At 39.4% G+C, this 19,313-nt stretch overlaps 1 protein-coding gene across 1 annotated transcript; it reads right to left on the reverse strand.

Moving 5' to 3' along the window:
• Positions 1–1,116: 1,116 nt before the first annotated feature.
• On the reverse strand, positions 1,117–17,691 carry pitpnab (phosphatidylinositol transfer protein, alpha b). Its single transcript, XM_054625439.1, has 12 exons — positions 17,572–17,691; positions 12,552–12,582; positions 8,642–8,787; positions 7,956–8,047; positions 7,135–7,142; positions 6,740–6,814; positions 6,127–6,210; positions 5,936–6,013; positions 5,497–5,607; positions 5,018–5,140; positions 4,758–4,840; positions 1,117–4,581 (listed from the first exon to the last, which is right to left on the reverse strand). The coding sequence occupies exons 1-11, from the start codon at positions 17,586–17,588 to the stop codon at positions 4,793–4,795; spliced, it is 813 nt and encodes a 270-aa protein (XP_054481414.1). The 5' UTR covers positions 17,589–17,691; the 3' UTR covers positions 1,117–4,581; positions 4,758–4,792.
• Positions 17,692–19,313: the final 1,622 nt, after the last annotated feature.

Genomic DNA, 19,313 nt, shown 5'->3' on the forward strand with positions numbered 1-19,313 from the left:
AACAAATATTAAAAAGTGGTTGGTTGTTCAGTTAGTAAGATAAGCATATGAGTCCAATATTAGCCTATTTTCAAATGAGAAGCTTGACTAATATTCATTGGCTTAGTGTCCAGAGCTATTTTACTATTTCCTGATTAGTTTGTTCAGTGTGGGGAGAGTTTTAATAGTTTTTTGATAGTTGACATTTGAAATCCAATAAATGAAACAATGTACAATTTCATATTGACCGTTGTTTACTTAGTATAATGTAAACAACATAATGAATCGTTCTAAATTATCAATAATAATAATGACTAACTTTTTTATAATAGCCTGAGAGAGCTACTACATTCAGAATTTACCCACTATTTTTATTTACCACTACAGCCGTGTCTTCAATTACATTTTTGTTAAAATCACTTCTCGTTAAGTAGATAGTCATAAAGCATAAATGAAAAAAGAGCAGGAGGAAAGTCACAGTTTAAAACCAGGATGTACTCTGTTTTTGAGTGATAGAGATAGAACATTTTAAGTTCTTTAAAGAAAACAGTTTTTGCTCGTATGCTAAAAAAACGTCATAATGGTTGGCTGTTCAAAAGATTTCCCTTCAGATACCCACTCACTGAGTGAAGTCTCACCAACCACTCACAAAAAGTGTAGCAGCTCGCTGTACTGGCCCCTCCTCCGCCTCATAATCAGGATTTAAAGTAATCTTTGCCATCCAAACTTGATTAATTTTACCCTGTTGTTTGTGCATGTGTGTGTATGTAGGGAAAGGCCGCTGTGTTATAATTAGTGAGTGCACAGTCAGCAGGGAGTGAATGGCAGTAAAATAGGTAATAAACAGTGTTCTGATAAAGCGTGAATCACCGCAACCATGAGAGTTGGCATCCGTAACTAACCACCCAAATATTGTGCAGTTTGCTGGAGCAGAAGGCAGGATTAGGACAAACACAGAGGGGCACACTCAGTCACGGAAGCAAAGACTCACACAGTCACACACACGACCAAACACATAACCTCGATAAAAAGTGAGAAGATCTTTGCTCTTGTCTCACAGTACAGTAAAAAGCATTCACATCAAAACATATGTACAGTTGGTTTGCTTCTTTTTTATTCATTTCTTTACGTCTCCAATGTACAGTAGTGTTATTGGAAGATGACAAAAAGGCACAAATTCACAATAAAATAAAGAAAAACAGGAGACAAGTTAATAGGGCTGACAGAGAGTAAGAGAGAGTCAGAGAGAGAGAGAAAGAGTGAGAGAGAGATTTTAAAACAGTTTGGAATTTTGGAATCATTTGGTTTCATAATGTGATCATAAATCGAGGAATCTAACAACAGATATCTATGAGATTGTCTCTGTTGAACCATGTTCTCTCAAAAGTTTGTATGGTGTCTTCAGGCTCTTAAAATGGACCTAGTATCAGTATCTGTTTTTCAAAGAACCACATCTAATTGTTCTATGTAGCTATAACTTCAACCCTCCGTCTCCAAGTGCTCCTAAATGTAAAATAATTTCCCCTCAATCGCCCACATAAACCATAGGAGGGGAAAATCTAACTTGCACCGAGGCTGACACCATCAGCTAACCATGTGGATCAATGAACTGACCCAAGCTGCCGTTATATGTTCCTTTTCAGTGAGAGAATCGAGTGTAGTTCAGAGACTGACAACAGAGGTACAACAACACTCAGAACAAAAATATATATATCTATACACTGTCCTGCCAATAAGACGTGGTCCCTTTGAGGGAAGACCAAAGTGAGAAGGAGAGGAAATAGTGAACAGGGTTTTTATTTTTAATGTCTTTTTACCTCCAAATACAAACCACACAGCTGTAACTGACAGTATTTCTCTAAATGTCTTGTCAGCTCTAAAGTTCAGCAATTATACCTCTACAGTTCCTCACAATAACACCTCTGTGAGAGCAAATGTGTCACTGTGGTCTGTGTGATAGCGATGGAATGAGAGGATCAAGTGTCAAAAGGGTGTGCTGAAAGTCTGGCAGGACAGTCTGTTCTATATATATGTGTTCATCTACATTTATTTATTTATTATTTACAGTCAATACATACAGTACATCCATAAATCTCCATGATTCAGTTGGTAGCCCCATCACAGACAAGTGAGTGAGATGTTTGATGGACACAGAGAGAGGTGGAAGGGTTGGATGTCCAGGTCCAGTGTTTTCTTTAAAGGGGAGGCAACAGAAAATGCAGTGACGGGTTTTTAAACCTTATCTGACATACAGATAATATAAACGTCTATGCTTGTATGGTTGCCAATAATGCCCTGAGCATAAGACATTTGGATTTATTGGCTTGTGAGCGTGGGCTTAAGACGAATCACATAGATGTATAAACTAGTCCAATATCATCCTGTAAAATGATACACAAAGTCATTTAAATACTCCATATCTGTGTGTTGTAATCATAATTCAAGAGGCATTGGAAGACTGGTGTCAGTGCTGCAATCTACAGAAAATCCGCCCCAATTCTATGAGCACCTCGGGGCGTTAAAACATAATAAAATCATTATCATTTTTCCGTCTTCTGATTTATCCTCAGACTGAGTTGCTACAGACCAAAAAGAATAAAATAAAATGAAAAACAAAATATAGTATTCGGCCAATACAGACATTTAATTTAAAGCTGGAATTGATACAGTCTTTGTTTAAGAATTGCCAATGAAAATCCCTTCAGTGGAACTGATATTCATACTCCTAAACATTCAATCTGATTGTATATGATTGTATAATCATTCAAAGTTTTTTGGGCTATGACGTGATTAAAATGTTTTAATCTGAGTGACCCAAATTAGTATTATGGTTCTGGCATTATCAGTTGCTTGCTCTTTAAAGTTTCCACGCTGTTATAAGATGCGTAGGGAAGGTAAATAGAGGATGGATAATAAAAGTAACTGAGGACAAAGGAGGCCAAACAGACATCAACTAGAGGAGGAACGTTCATGGCTGCTGTCATCACCCCTATAGCTCCATTACTTCCTCCCAGCTTCACCAGCCAGCATCAGATCTCTTCAAAGACACTACTGTACGTCACTCATGTACACTCATGCATATACCGGAAAACCACACTACTACACGTAACAGGCTTCAGATTCCAGTAGGAGAGGAATCTGCATCATCCAAAGAAAAACACAATAAAACCAGCATTTAATAAATAACTAATCAACACCTAAACCATCCTTGACTTTTAGCTTGGGCTCTGCTTTACTCAAACTGTTTTCAGCATAGGAACACACAGTAGAGTAAGATCAGATTTGTGATGACAAAAGGAGAGACCAACGTGTCATGGTAGTTATTGCTATCGCTGGATAAGACCATTTATCCACTGGAGGTGACAGGATGGGTGACAGGGCAAGAACTGATGCAGATCACTTAAAGTTTACTTTCAAAGAACCATTTATCTATCTACAGCGAGCGTGAGGAGCTGTGTATTGATGATGGCTGCTACCGTTTCAATCACAGTTTTGCAGCAAAGATTATGTGAAGTCTGTGGAAAAAAATGACCCATTTATGGCTGATCTAATGTGTATTTTCCTTTCAAGATTGTTACATTTGACTTCTATCATATATATTACGTGTGTGTTTGTGTGTGTGTGTGTGTGTGTGTGTGTTTAAATTACTGCACTCCCTACCTGATGAAACTGAAGAGTTAGAAATGATCTGGAGACTGAAAAATTAAAAACATGGCTGGAAACCTTGATGAATTTAAAACGCTATCGAAACACACACACACACACACACACACACACACAAACTCGCAAAACAGCAGAAAAGCCAATGGATGCCTCAACATATTAAAGGAGATACTGGTAAGAAATCCTATCTGTTAGGTCAGGAACTACAGCAGGGACAACATAACACTCTCAGCACAATCCCAACCTTACAGCTGTGGTTTAGAGACTTGCAAATTGTTTTTTAACAATAAAAGGAAACACTGCATATAGCATGACACAAATGGAGAGTAGGAGGTATTATGACAAATTCAAAAAATAAAATAAAATAATCACAGGATCAAAACTCAACACTGAGCAGATAGAGCTTGTTCTGGAAAAAAAATAAACATCCACGGACAAACTTACAGACAAAATATTTAAAAAAACCCTGTTCATATATATTTATATTTATATATATATATGTCTATATATATACTTCAATACAATTATTCAGCTCCCCGATATACGGTATACTGTATATATACACCATTGGGACATCTTAAATAGAAATAAATCCTAAATTGCAGAGATAAATGACACAATTCTCCGTAGAACAGTTTAGAGACAGAGAGAGAAAGAGAGGACTGACAAGATCTAAATTGTTGCTACTGGAGGCCTCAGAGCACTTAATAAGATGGGAACACTGGATGGAAAAACAAATTATGGATGGGACTCAAGGGGGTTGGGATATGTTTGAGGAGATCATCTGAAAACTGCGAGTTTACTGGGTCCAGGTCCCTGAAAACCAGATTGTACCGGAGGGGAAGGGGAAAGGGGCAAAGGGGAGTTGGACCGGCCGGTCAGATGTGTCAGTAGGAATAGACGGAGGATGTGAATCCGCTGGTGTCTGGGTAGTCTGGTCTGAAAGAGACGGAAAGGGGTAACAGCACACACAAGAAACATTTTCCACAATGTAAATAAATAATGGATCAGTCAAATTTTTTTAATATATATATATAAAAAGGTATATGTGTACAGACGGACAGTCAAACAAATACTAGAGGTACCATGAAACAGAACAGTTAAGTTCTTCTAACCTGATTAGCAGCAGCATTCACGGTCCAACTCAACCTCAGTCCTCTAGAGCCACCATCCCTTTCACTGGGTCCTTCACTCTCATCTGATGCACACAAGACAAACCCATCATACACAGAAATGTTGTAGCTGAATGATAATTCAAATTCATATTCAGGTATGAGTTTGTCCTCAGAGCCTGCGCTGTTTCGGGACTCAGGTTGAATTACTAATTGTTGTATTACTAATATATTTACTGACTGAGGAAAACAGTTTTTCTCACCTCATCTAGCTCCTTGCGTGTCTCCTCCTCCATGCGACGAATGTCTTCCATGTTCAAGTCAATCCACTTGTCGATCCAGCAGAACAGCTGACGGTGGAAATTAGTGAACAAACGCTTCTCTTGCTGTGAAACAACATGTGGAAATACAAAGAAAGTCATATTGTGCTTTGAATAAAGTCAGCTGAATTTTTAAGTCCAAATAATAAAATCAAGCTGTTGAATTCCATCATGCTTTACCCAGTTTATCCACTAGAGGCTGGTGCAGCCCATATGTACGGCATCATAGTGGGTAGTACTTTTCCACTTTTACCTTAAGCTAACAAGATGTGAGACACTGTATGTACTGTATGCATGAACAGGGTATGAGACACTAACAGTCCTTAACACAAACACACACAACCGAGGACTGTCCTGCAGGATTTCATGATGAACACTGAGTGACAAACTGGTACGTACCACAGTCCACACTGTAAACACACCTTTTGAATGAAGTTCTCCACTTTATTTTGCAGGCCCCACCACTTGAATTTGACAGTGACCAGTTTGTAGGCACACATGTGTGGGCAGTCTGTCTTCTTAGGAAGTTCCTTCTGCAAGTGCACAAATAAACATACAAGGATTTAAAAAATTGTTAACAAAGATTGCTGGGCTATAATAGTGCTGAGCCAGAGTGGTGTGAAAACTGTAGGTAAACGCTGCTTTACAGTCTTAGAACTTTTAGTTTCCCTTTATGAACGAGGAATACATCAATAATTACAGCACTGACAAAACATCATAACAAACAAGTATCAAGTGATTTTTTTATTCTGCACATCAATAATTAACAGTATTGTGGTTGGAGTTCTATGTTTATCATGTATTTCAGTGGTTTGAAACGTGTCTTAACCAACTGAGAAAACTAACAACAAGACATTGTACCTTCCAGTCTGGTCCTAGAGGGCCTCGTGCTGTCTTCACTGACTTGTACCTGCAAGGGTCCTCCTCTGGCTTGTAGTCCTGGAGAGAGGCAGGAAAAACCAGAATAAACAACATGGATGAGGTGACCCAAAAACTACGAGATCTAGTCCCTGTCATCGTCTCAATGTTGATCTTAAGTTAAACGTTTTCACCTTCGAATCCACTTGGCTTCTGTCCGCGATATCAATATAGACTACATCGACTTTCTTCCAGGTTTCAGCATCCAAACCGTGTACCTGAAACAGCAGCACAGATCACAGCTGGAAACAGGCACAGGTCTTTGAAGGCAGCCCACACACAACAGAGACATGGTAAATTGTTTTTGAAACAACAGATTTCTCTGGTAATTAGTGGAGCCTTTTTTTTTTCCAGTTTTGAATGCTCACTGTTTTTTTCATTATCCTTTTCATTTATATATAGGAGCACTGTGCCAAAGTTATTATGGGAGCCATATAACTAGGGGCGTGTTTCTGTATGTCGTGCACAAGTATTCAGAGCGCAATTTTTAATAAGAGGACAAAAACAGACTGAAGTAGTATGAAATGTTGTCAATTAACATCTAGCCGTGAAGGAAATGGATAATAAACATAAAGCACCCAAACAAGATGTGAGACATTTAAAATCATCCACAAGTGGTGTAAAATGAGCACCTCTTTGCCATGTGCATTGTTTGAAGTCATCCCAAAAACAGCATTAAAACACATCGTCATGCTGTTTAAATACATGCATGCACCTCCTCAGCTCAACACAGTATTCACTAATTACATTTTCAAGGTGTCCCGTGTCAGGTTTGTGCCATGTCTCAATCTTGATCAGGAAGTTATCTTTCATGTACTCGTTCTGCAGAGAAAAGACAAATAATCCTGAGTGGCAGGGGAACAGTAAATCTATTTTATTCTACAGTAAATCTATAGAATAAAATGCAAGCAAGTGAAAAACAGTTAAATAAAATACACACGGGTTAGTCTCCTGCTCCCCCACACACACCAACACCAAATAATGTAATGCTGTCTGACTATCCCTGCTGCTGCTGTGTCACTGAAATAGATCAAATTTCTTTCTCAACTTTCAGGTTAACTTGCTGCCTCTATCTGCATCAAAGTTTCCTTCATGTCACAACACATACAACCTGTAAGTGGAAAAGAAAAGAAAATACTTACAGTGATAACTGCAGAGCCATATGAAAGAAAGCGCAGGAGCAAACAGAGAAAGAAAAAAATAATGCAGTCATGGAATAGCATTTACAGTATTGCACAATGTACAGAGGAAGAGCAAGGGAATTGTTAATTCATATTTGACGGTCAGTATTTTGTGTATAGGTTCAGGTTGCGTCTTTAACTGTCCTGTGTCTTTATATGAAAGATGGCTGTCTGGCAGCTGCTAGAGTGTGTGTATGTGTGATATCAGCCTGAAAGGCTCGAGTGATTGCATGGCTTTTCTCACTGGACATGCAGTTAATAATTGAACTACTACTTCAAGGTGACGGAGACATAGAGACAGAGAGAGACAGAGAGGTACAAAGACAATCCCGTTGACAGATCAGCATCTATGTGACCTCTAAGTCATTTGAGTCAACGGTGTTCACACATAAAAGTAAATTAAAGTCTATCTGCACTGCATTACATCAAAATGTGTGTTTTCAGTTATTATGGTGGATGTGGTTGGAGCATCCTTCATTATTTTTAGGCATTGGAAAACTCTCCAGATTTAATAGATTTGGTAGATGAAATAGCGATTGCACCCTATGAGTTTATGCTCAGGAGATTAAAAAGCAGATTTGGAAGATGCGACTTCCTCCTTGGACCTCTCACCTTCATGTAGATTAATGGAGTCTGTGTTTGTTTTCAAGCACAGCCAAAAAAATCTGTGACTGGGAAATGTATTCTTTCCATTTTATTGTGGATCTTATATATCACTTCTTTCTGTATGTGCCACCAATTATAATTTATTGTGTGCATGTGTTTGAGTGTTTGTTGGCTACCTGTGCGACAGTATGGGTACGCGTTCCAGGCTTTCTCATGGATGTTGAGAGCTGAAGCTGGAGCCAACATTCTGACGAATGACGGCACTTTACTGCAAGACAGATGAGTGAGGAGAAAACAGAGTAAGGTAAATCCAATAGCATTTTAATTATCTATTTATTTTATCAGGAGAGATTATGTTACAGAGGTCATAGCATTGATCAAGATTCGATTTTGATGCACAGTGTGATTAAATTGTGATAAGCTTAGCAGATCATGGAATTCATTATACCTGCGTAGCATCAGTATATTAGAGATCATTGTGAGTATGTTAAAATGCTAACATTAACATTTAGGTCAAAGCGCCACAAAGTACGGGCCAACAGAGCCACCAGCATGACTTAGTTTCCCCCATGCTTCCTGTCTTTATGCTAAGCTAAGCTAACCTAGCTGCTTCATATTTATCTCTTGGTAAGCAAGCAACAAAGCAATTTATTTTCAAAATGTCGAACTATTCCTTAGAAAGTAGTTAAAACCTTCTAAACTGCTCGGAGTGAAAGAGGGAGAAGACCCTAAAGTGGTGGGATAACAGACTGAAGCGCAGACATGTACAAATGGATAAGGGCCAAGAGATGTAGCCTCGAGGGAGGGATGAATGAAGCAGTCTTCCTGAGTGAACTTTTAAACCTGTCCCACAACGGCTTACCTCTGCAAATGGTAAATTTTGTGTGTGTACTGTCCCTTCTCTCCTTCTTTCTCATAGGGCTCATTTTTTAGCACCTCCACTCCTTCTCCTCCACCCGTCTCATTCTTACTGGCCTCGGCTACAGAGTACAGCTGGCCAACCTGGTACTGAAGACAGAGAGGAAAAAAACAGGTTAGAATGAGGAATAAAGTGTCTTTAAAGGCAGAAACAAGCTGTTTACTTCAATGTGTATTATCCTGTAGATGAGTGAGCTATTACAGTAACATTTTTTTAATTTCAGTCTTATGTGGTGGATTACTTTTTCCTCTGATCCTTTTCCTGATCTCTACCTTGTCCTTTGCTTGTCCCTGAACCCTGGTAACCTCTCCCACACACTCTTGTTTGCCTTCATTACCCATAAACATTTTTTAGTATCAACCTGCTTGTTTCCTCAAACTGGCTACATAGTGTACATTTGATCCTATTTTCACCCATTTCTTCCTCCCATCCCCCATCTTCCTGGTCCCAAGGTGCATGCAAGTGTTTAAACACAGGACAATGGCTCCTTTCATTTCTTAATCACCTCTAATCCTCAATATAACCTCTGCACAAAGCTGGACCAGAGCGGAGACACACGTACAACATCGCAAAGATGAAACAAGTAGATGTAGTCATTGCCCATCATTTTCATAGGTGAAGGATTACAGTTATTCTTTCTGTTCTATTGTTCTTTCTATGCTATTGAAGGTTTATGTAAAATCAAACCATGAGTATATTATAGGTCACCTATTTACACACGTATAACAAAGTCTCCAGAGAAAACAAAAAACAATCTAGGTACTAGAATGGATTTTTACACTTTTCTTTTTAGGTTTTATCGCAACTAACTTTTACAGAACGTCTCATTACTGAGTCAAATTGTGATCGAATGCTCTTCTGCCCCATCCTGGAACACAGTAATTGAGCAAATATAATGAATTGAAAAAAAAAAAATCAGAGCATAGCGATGTAAAAAGTAAATAAATAAAAAAGGTAAAATGGAAAATAACAAAAAAATAATATAATAATATATTTATCTTTTCTGGGGCTTTTTTTGAGCTTTTGATGTCGTAAAAGTCCCAAAAATCTATGATGAAAACAATTTAAAATCAATAAAATAATTTGTGGACTGTTTGTTTTAATGTTGGTCCTTATTTACTATTCCAGAGATGTTTTCTCTCCCTCTGATACAAAACCTATTATTGATGTTTTAATTGCTGAAATGTTTTCTATTAAACTCCATCATAACTACAACATTTTAGTCGAACAGGAATGAAAGTGCTTGATTCTTCACCTTAAAAGACAACGGTATACTCACATAAAGTCACCTCCTATGTATACATGTAATACTGAATGTAAAATGATTTCAGCTGGTTGTAAATGTATGTTAATGTTATTGAATTGTTAAGTAGATTTTCCTCCATAGCATTAGGTTTTCACCTTAATTTGAGTGGAGGAGATTTGTACACTACTGCATCAGTTGTATAAGCTAAGCCACTGTTCAGAGACCGCTCCTTTCAACCATGACCTTTGGACCTTTTGAACTCATTTTAAAGGTTATGCCTCCACAGGAACATCAATGAAAGACAAAAAGAAAATGACCAAAGTAACCTTTGCCAAACCGATTTAAGTCACATAATGTGAACACTAAGATTAAAAGTGTAGAGCAACAGAGAGACTTTTCCCTCAAGTCAGCTGCAGAGGCAGCAACTGCCGACCAAATAAATGGGATGCAGAAACAGCAAAGCCTCCTGGGTAACAGTGTTGGACAAATACAATTCAACTTTGACTTGTGGGGTGAGTCCTTGTTCAGTTATACCAAAATGTCTTTCTTTCAGTTAGTTAACAGTATTTAGAGCGGGTACTATTACTAGCAAGTAAAAACAATAAATTATTGCAAAGCAAGGCAGATCCACACCCAAGCAGTAAAGTACAGCTACTGTAACTTTATCACACAGAAGCCCTACTGGCAAACTCTGCGGAACTGGTCCTTTTAACTAAAGTTAAGGATCCATGTATGGGTGGCGGTTTTAAACACGTGGAAAACACTATGCAGCAGCACTGTTAATGTTAACATGTTAACAGAAGTTAAACTTTAAACAAAACAAACAAGGTTATAAACACACCATGACCTATCTCCGTTATCTTCCTTCTGCAGGTTAAAGTGGGAGAGTACGGGGCAAGTTATCCGCCTCTCCTTCAGGGTCCAATTGTGTTCGTTAACACAAGAAAAAGTCTGTTGTTCAAGCAGCACATTTAGGACTAATACCCAGGTTTTTTCTTTTAAAACACCAACATTGTTATACACCTCTTTTCAGCAACGTGAGTTGCATGGACAGCTCGGGGTGTAGGTATGCACCGGTCTACAGAGCCTTGTTGACATCATGGCTCTCTTCAATGGGGCACCAGTGTTGTGGTTTGAACAAAATCACACACTCAGGTGAGATTTGGACGCCTGATGGGGGTTTGCACGATTAACCCAGTTCAGGCTTTCCACTTTACATGCAGGCCTCATTTTTTGTTTCAGCCACGTGGTGAAATCCCAACAACGGACAGGAAATTGAATTCAGTAAACTCTCTCAGGGGTTTCAACAGCTGGAACAGCCTCATTCAACAGGTACACCGCAAAACAAAACCTTTGTAAAAGGGATTAATCTGAGGTCATCACAAGTGAAGAGACAAATGCTGTGCTCTTTTGAAAGAATCAAATTAAGCAGTGAAAGAACTATAAAAAAGGAAATAAAAATGATGGGGGATTATATCACTAACCCAATTGTGATTTGATGACAAATAACTGAAGACTGCTGCTTTAGAGACTTGGGATGTAGAGAGGAAGACAGAGAAGATGAAGCTCTGAAGGGATATGATTCAAGGGCAGAGGGGGCACACGTGGTTTAAGAGACAGGGCACGTTACTCAACTGTATTCAGGCTTTGTGAGTCACATTTTAGTCGAATAATTCTCTTTTAGTATGTTGTCCAGCATCTAATCGTGACACTGCATGCTGACCTTCAAACACGATTTCCGGGCTTCCTGCTCAAGAGGAAACCTGCCTCATTACGTAGAGATATGATCAAGATCAAGGCTACAAACACACACAGTTAATGAGAAGCAACATGTGTAGATCTAAAGCCTCCATGAACCAGAGGAAACGCAAGGGAAATAAATCAGAGGGACATGGCACAATGCAAACTGGTTATCATGTCTCTGAGCACTGACTGCTTCTTTACACTCATACTCAGCTGTTTATTGTGTGTAAGAGCACATTTAAGTGCTTGCAGCCTACAGTAGTCAATATTTATTCATCACGAAAATAAAAAGCCCAATTCAAATGTCTCTCTTGTAAGTGCATACATATGAGGGAGACAAAGCGAATAGGGTTTGGGGGTTGGTGTACAGAGGAAGTCACAGAAGTAGTTTCAGGTGACTCATTTACGATGCAGGGCCTGAATAGAAGAGCAAACTGCATTGGAAGTAACGATTGGAGGGGACGGAGGGACACAAGAGAGGAAAGAGGATGAGGACAATGAAAGACTGTGCTGACTGCGTTGGTTCACCGCTCTATCTGACTGGAACCTTCTTTAATATGATGAAGAGTTTCTATCTCAAGGTGACACTTGCTGCATTTTTCTATACATGCATAGAGTGGACATTTGATATATCAAATATAACAGGTCTTATGTGTGTGTTAGAGCGTAAATATAAACACATGTCCGAAGGCCACCCAAAAAGGAGCAGCTTTAGCAATGGCAGACACTTGTGCTTCACTCTTGCGAATACAACGAACTAAAGAATCAGATAACAAAAGCTGAGCCCTGATCCATTTTAGCGAACACACACACACACAGACACAGACACACACACTCTCTGAAATATAGTGAAATGAAACTTACCTCCTCCACAGAGATAGGAAGGATCACTCGACTGTTAAGAGAAGGAAAGAGAAGGGAAGTTAATCAAAAATCATAAGGTGACAATCAACAGGCAGATGCTGTCCATTCTAACCAAAGAAAACAATACATCAAAATAAATCATCCTTTGGTTTCATTATATTTGCACGGCATTTTGATTGACTGATGTGTGAGAAAAAGAAATCTGTGCTCCTGAATTCCTTATTGGCATTATAATATGACATCCATCATGCTTTAATTTGGTAATAAAACACTTCCATACTGGGATAGCACGGAGAACTATTGTGAGTGACATACTGACAACATGAACTGATTTAAGCGTTCAGCTTAAAAGAGATCCGGACACCAATTATCTGACAAACATGCTTCTTTTCCGTGATTCTGTCTCAGAGGACACTTCAGCTGAGCTGTAGTGAGCCCCGTCATTCGTAATGAGGAACTATATGAGCTATCCGAAAAGTATATGACATTAAACAAGTTTTTTAGAGGAATTATACCTCCCATAGAGTGATGAGTAGACTTCCTTTGATGTTTCCGCTCGATAAATGACAAGGCTAGGTTTATGTTTTATGGCATGACACATCTTTTATTAACAATCGTATAATAAAATCTAGCGTGGGTTCCACATTGAAGAAAAAAGGATAAGATTCACGTATTTCACTTTGACACTGTAACACTGAGTCATCAGGAGAGAATAAATTATCTATTCTTTACTGTTCTCAGGAGAAAATGAGAATATGCACCACTAAAGCAAGAAAAACTGGTTTTCAGGAGAGGTTCTTCTAACAAGGTTTAGAACAGTTTCTATCAGAGGTTATACTTAAAACGAGGACATTGATCTATGTTACCTATGTATGTGGATATGGCTGCTGAAAACAATCATCTTTGTGTTCTATAATTTTCATGTCATTTATGACCTCAGTGGCTGTACTGCACCTAAAATGACAGTGGCCAAAAAGGAACAACGTGCTCCATCTGCCTAAAACATTTTCATTAGGAGAAATGTGCTGCAGCTTCAGAAAAGATGACAATTCGAAAACCCAAAATAAATACAACAGAATCGTGCTGTAAAAGGAAAAACCTGCGGCAGAAACAATGCAAAGTCAAAAACACGCAAACCCCAAAATGAATGCAGCAGAAAACCAGAGAGATAGAGAGAGATACAGAGAGACCAGACAACAGAGAAGTCTTAATAACTTAAACTTAGTCAAGAGGCAACATAAACAGGTATTTATTATTTATTTACATTTGGCCTTAGTCTTTTACAACATTATAAATGAGCAATGGATTTACGTATATTATAGTAAAAGATTAAGGCCAAATGTAAAAGAGAGTATACCTTATATCGTCGCCTCTTTACAAACAAACACACTGTCTCTTCTCTTCCAGTTCTTTCGACTGGACATCCAGCGCTTTTCTGTTTTTTTCGGGGTTTGTGTGTTTTTGACTTTGCATCATTTCTGTATTTGCAGCGTATTAACTGTTGCTGTATTTGTTTTGGCTTTGTGCAACACTGTTTTCATTTGCAGCAGAATACAGTTTTTGAATTTGTTTTGGATTTTCGTATGTGTTTTTGAATTAACATTGTTTCTTAAACAGCAGAACGTTTCTCCTGATGGAAATGTTTAAGGCCGTTCTCCTGCGTTGGTCCTTTTCAGCCAATGCATGAATAAGTGTAAAATAAGATGCTGTTGAAAAAGCATACATGCATGTACACTGTCCATGAATAAAGCATACGATTATTCATCTCATTCAGTTTAGTGTTCCATGTTTTGTCAAACAGTTTTTCTGTTTCGCCACTATGTTTACAAAAGAGTGTTGGGAAAATGAGCTGGCTAACAAATTGCCATATAAATTGAGCACCACCAACAAAATGATGACTTCCATGCCAGCACTCTTGCAGAAGGAGTCAAGAACACATTTCTTTGTGCACAGTTTGACTGTGTGGCAGCAGGCCCAGTGAAACTAAAATATAAGATAATGGTAAAACATACAACTCGGTGTTTGTACAGCTTATCGCATGTTGCACTACACAGACGGTACAGGAAAGACAAATGAAAAGGGATCCAGTAATCCTTTATCAGTAAAGTGAAGATTACAATGCACTAAAAGACATCCCCCTTCTGTTTTTATTGTATTTTACTAAGAAATATAATTGACCTATTATGATCTGATGATCAGTCTTTCACTTTTTCAGTAGCTGATCTAAAATAAAAGTATGTTAATGTGTTTATGTATTGGTTTTGCTTGTAATTCCCATGTGTCATGTAATCTAATGTAATGTTATAAACCTCTTTTTGCAGCTTGGCCTAAATTTGGAGCTGAAATACATCAAATAGAAAAAATAATATTGTGTTTTTCAGTTTGGTGCGAAGTAGAATGATGAATTTATTCAAAATTTGACACATCTTTATTTATGGGGACATATTGCTGGTTACAAGTTACTGATCATGTCAGAGAACTCAAACTTAAGATGACACAAGGGTGCATTTTTATGGAATCTTCTTTGGTTTTATTATTCTTTGGTAATGTAGCCCCAGTACACTTTACAGATCTGCCCACACACATACACTATTAGCATGTGAGGAAAGATTACTTTAAAAAAAACCTGTATCTATCTATATATACAATATTGATGTAAGCAGAAGCTTAAACACACTGCACTAACTCCTTTCTCTGACACATTTTGTAGCACATAATGCACATGTACAGTATGCAGCTTTTTGGACTGTTTTGTAACTGTGTGATGTATGCCCAAATTCAGATAATCCCACATCCCACTCGTCGTTACTGAATGTAATCTGGGTCGTAGTCCCAGCCATACGTTGGATGGGATGCCAGATGCTGCAAGGAAGGCAGAGACAGCCTGTAATGTCAAATAACAATTTTAAAATAGGAATTAACTTACAGTATAGATGTTAAAAACAGATCTCCAAAAAGAAGTCTTTTGCATGGCTTAATACGAGGTGAATGTTAAAAAGAGCTATATTTGAATACTTTGAATTTAGGCTTAAGTGAAACAAGAACTAAAGTCACCTTAATGTTCTCTCTCTCTCTCTCTCTCTCTCTCCTTAGTCTAAATGTCTTGACAGGAAGATCAGGTGTCTCTGTTGCTTCAGAAAGCAAACACCCTCTTCTTCTCTCCTGCATTGTTCGTCTTTTCTGTCTTCTCATTTTATCCCCTTTTCAGTCTGTCTCCACTCTTTTCTTTTTCTCTGCCTCTTTTCCATTATCTTCATCACATCACACATTGTACAGTGGCTCTTGTAACTCTGTACACCTGCCTAAGCTCATCGATTGGGAGAAAAGGTGTACTAGGAGTGATTTAGGTCAGATGAGCGGTACAGAGTAAAAGAAAAAAAACTGCCTGTACTACAGATCATATATAGATCAATTCACTGTCTCTTAACCCCCATGGTGGCATCTCTGTGTGTGTGTGTGTGTGTGTGTGTGTGTGTGTGTGTGTGTGTGTGTGTGTGTGTGTGTGTCATGCACAAGCCTCTCCTCGTGCCCATGTGTTGACAGCGTGTAGAAGTGCATTCAGCATTTAATCGTGACCGATTTAATTAATTTCCAGGCAGACTGCTGAGACCCAGACTCTCCCTAATCACTTTGAATCTTTAGCCATGCCATCATTCTCATCCTGAGCTGTTTTTTTTATTATATGCTGGGCCATTAATTGATTGAATACATTTGGTTAAAAATCAAGACAATCCTGAGTGTTGATTAATGTATGCCCTCTGATCTATATAGATTTTTGTTTTATTTTTAGGCTGAAGCTGCCAATAGCTGAACATGTGTGCCAATTTACAGTACGGCGCAGCTCTGACCTTGCCATAGTATTGCATTAAACAATGAAAATGCATATATCTTATAAATACAATTAGATATTTTGTAGAAAAGAGGGTGCAAAATCATCTGAAAATATACCGTAACACAAAAAAAAAGAGGGAGAAATCAGGCTGTTGACTTTTTTTTTTTTAAATACAGGTGGGTCACTTGCTCCTTAAAAAGTCTGGTGTTCAGGCTGACACCACATAAGAGCCTGAACATGAAGGAACAACCTACTGTCGGAAGTCCACAACCATGATTAATATCTGATTTGTTTTATCTGGAGGCCACTATCATCCCAATTCATCTGCAATATTCTAACAACCAGGTGATTCAAAGTAGGCCTCGGTGATCCAGAACACCGAGGCCTGCAAAAGCAGTGTGTTAAAGTAGGCACGCTCCCACACTGATGTGCCAACGACGTCCCCTCGGCCCAGCTGTCAAATTCTCCCCCCCCAAAAAATGACTGGTGCGTTTGCTAAAAACCGTTTCAACCACCTCCCTTCTACCTGCCCACCCCCACCCCGTTACCCCCCACCCGGTGTCCCCTCTACACCTCGCCATCACCGAGTCCTCCAGAGAACAAATGCCGGAATGCTCCATCAGTCATTTCACCTTCACCGCGCACCAATAACATGGCCACAGAGGCTTTAACACGGCACGGCACGGCACAGAAACAGTGCGGCTTACGGCCAGCCATTTCTTCAATAGAGAGCATCCGTCATTTTTTTTTTTTTTTTTTTTTTTTTTTTAGCACCAGAGCAAAAAAGGACGTTTATAGCCTGTTCATCCGCTACAGTGAGAGAGAGAAAAAAATGTGAAGGGCACAGCCGAGCCTGCATGCGCCGCCTGATGATGATGATGATGATGATGATGATGCTTCTACAGCCGCCTGCTTTATTATCTCTGGGGTTATTCTGCTTAAGGGTGACGGTGTAGTGTCGCATGCATTGGCAGCGATGGATGGACGCGGTGGTGTCGCCGTCACCTCTGGCCGCACTCTTGTAATTCCGCTCTCAGGCTGACCGGCCACAATGTCAGACGGATGAACGATGAACGCGCGCACATCCTCCGCTCGCTCTCTCTCTCTCTCTCTCTCACACACACACACACACACACACACACACACACACACACACACACACACACACATGCACGCACTGCTACTTACAATTCCTTTATGAGCATTTTTGTTTGGCGGTGTGTTATGCCCTATATCCAAGATGGGGAGCAGCTCAGTACAGGTCCAGAAACAGGGTCGATCCCTCCCTCCGCTGGTCTCTTCTTTCTCCGCTTGCTTCTCTCCCACCTCTCCCCCCTCTATGTCATTCTACCTCCACAGTCGCTTATTTTCTTCAAATTCACTTCCTGATCGGGGCCGCGGCGCGGCGTTGCTGTTGCGCGCAGAGCAGCGGGGCCTGTGCAGAGCAGACCACACACACACACACACACACACACACACACACACACACACACACACACACACACACACACACACACACACACACACACACACACACACACACACAGAAAAGGATGGTTCACCACCAGAGGGTGGTTAGTGGTCGGTGTGGTGTGGTGGGTCTATTACAGCCTTGATGTAATTACTGAGAGATTGAGCCATTCATTTTTTTAATTTTTTTTAATAAATATATCAGAAATAAATATGCTTGCCATTTGCAATGTATGTATGATGTCAAATTCTGCTGATTTTTGGAACAGTTCACCCTGAAAAACACTAGAATTTGGGAAAAGATGTATAATAAAAAATTAAAAAAGATTATATAATAATAATAATTTGTAATTCAAAGGGCTCTCTAAAGCTGAAATAAATGTGTGTTCCCCCAGGAATAGTGTTGCTTTATTATATATTTGAACTTTATGTAACCAGAAATAGGACATCACTCAAAAACAAATCCGTAATAATCTTTTACAGGAGGGTCAGACAGCAGCACCAGATCCTAAAACATATTAAAAGCAACATAAAAGATAGACTTGGCCCCAGCTTTTCCTGAACCATTTTTCTTCAGAGTGTGCTCCACCCTCTGCGTCATCGCAGTCACGGTGACGTAGAAGCGTGGTTGTTCACCATCAGAGTATATAAAGAGTTGACACGGGGACCACCACCGTTGGCGCGGACGCACTGTGCTCCAGCTCTATAAGCCATTTACACAAAGTCCTTGCATCTAATGTGATTATCTGCCTCCAGAAATTCCAAACCCACTCCAGTCTACTAGACAGCCGATCTGCCACTGGTGACTGGTATTATGTTTTACATTACACAGGATACATTTCTGTCTGTGTACTTCCAATCACGATCACATACATATATATGCAGCCTAAAGGTGTTAGAAGATGGAATCGTGAAGGCAGGTCTGTGCAGTCATCCTCATGAATCCACAAAGGAGTTGCAGGCTGACCTGTTATTCTCTCAAGGACCCCTGGAGGTCCCCTGGACACGCTTTGGTCCACAACTGATCTGTAAGATTGTGTTGGCACGTGATGTGATGACAAGGAAGCACAGGTCCCTAATCCAACACCGCATCCCGGAGATGGCAGGATGTGAGTGAGTGAGTGCGTGTTTGAGTCTAAAATTATGTAACAGCTCACTGCTGCTGTATTTATAGCGCATCTGTATCCGCCTGCCACCATGTGCTTACCAGCCCTCTGTCTTATATGACCCCTTCTACCTCCTGTAATAGATTTACACTATAGTACAATGAAGGGTACATCTATCTATCTATCTATCTATCTATCTATCTATCTATCTATCTATCTATCTATCTATCTATCTATCTATCTATCTATCTATCTATCTATCTATCTATCTATCATACGAAGGGATAAAGCACAGATAACTTAATCTTAAATAGCTCCTAATCTAGAAGTGCCTGATCCACTTGTTCAACAGAT

Source organism: Anoplopoma fimbria, chromosome 24 (genome assembly GCF_027596085.1).
Source record: "Anoplopoma fimbria isolate UVic2021 breed Golden Eagle Sablefish chromosome 24, Afim_UVic_2022, whole genome shotgun sequence".
Lineage (NCBI taxonomy): Eukaryota > Metazoa > Chordata > Actinopteri > Perciformes > Anoplopomatidae > Anoplopoma > Anoplopoma fimbria.

What these genes read in the sequence shown, in the direction of transcription:
- pitpnab (XM_054625439.1), bottom strand. An exon ending in CTCTAGGACCAGACTGGAAG is followed by an intron (nt 5,608 to 5,935) that starts GTACAATGTCTT and finishes GTGCACTTGCAG; the next exon opens with AAGGAACTTCCTAAGAAGAC. An exon ending in TGGAGAACTTCATTCAAAAG is followed by an intron (nt 5,141 to 5,496) that starts GTGTGTTTACAG and finishes GTTGTTTCACAG; the next exon opens with CAAGAGAAGCGTTTGTTCAC.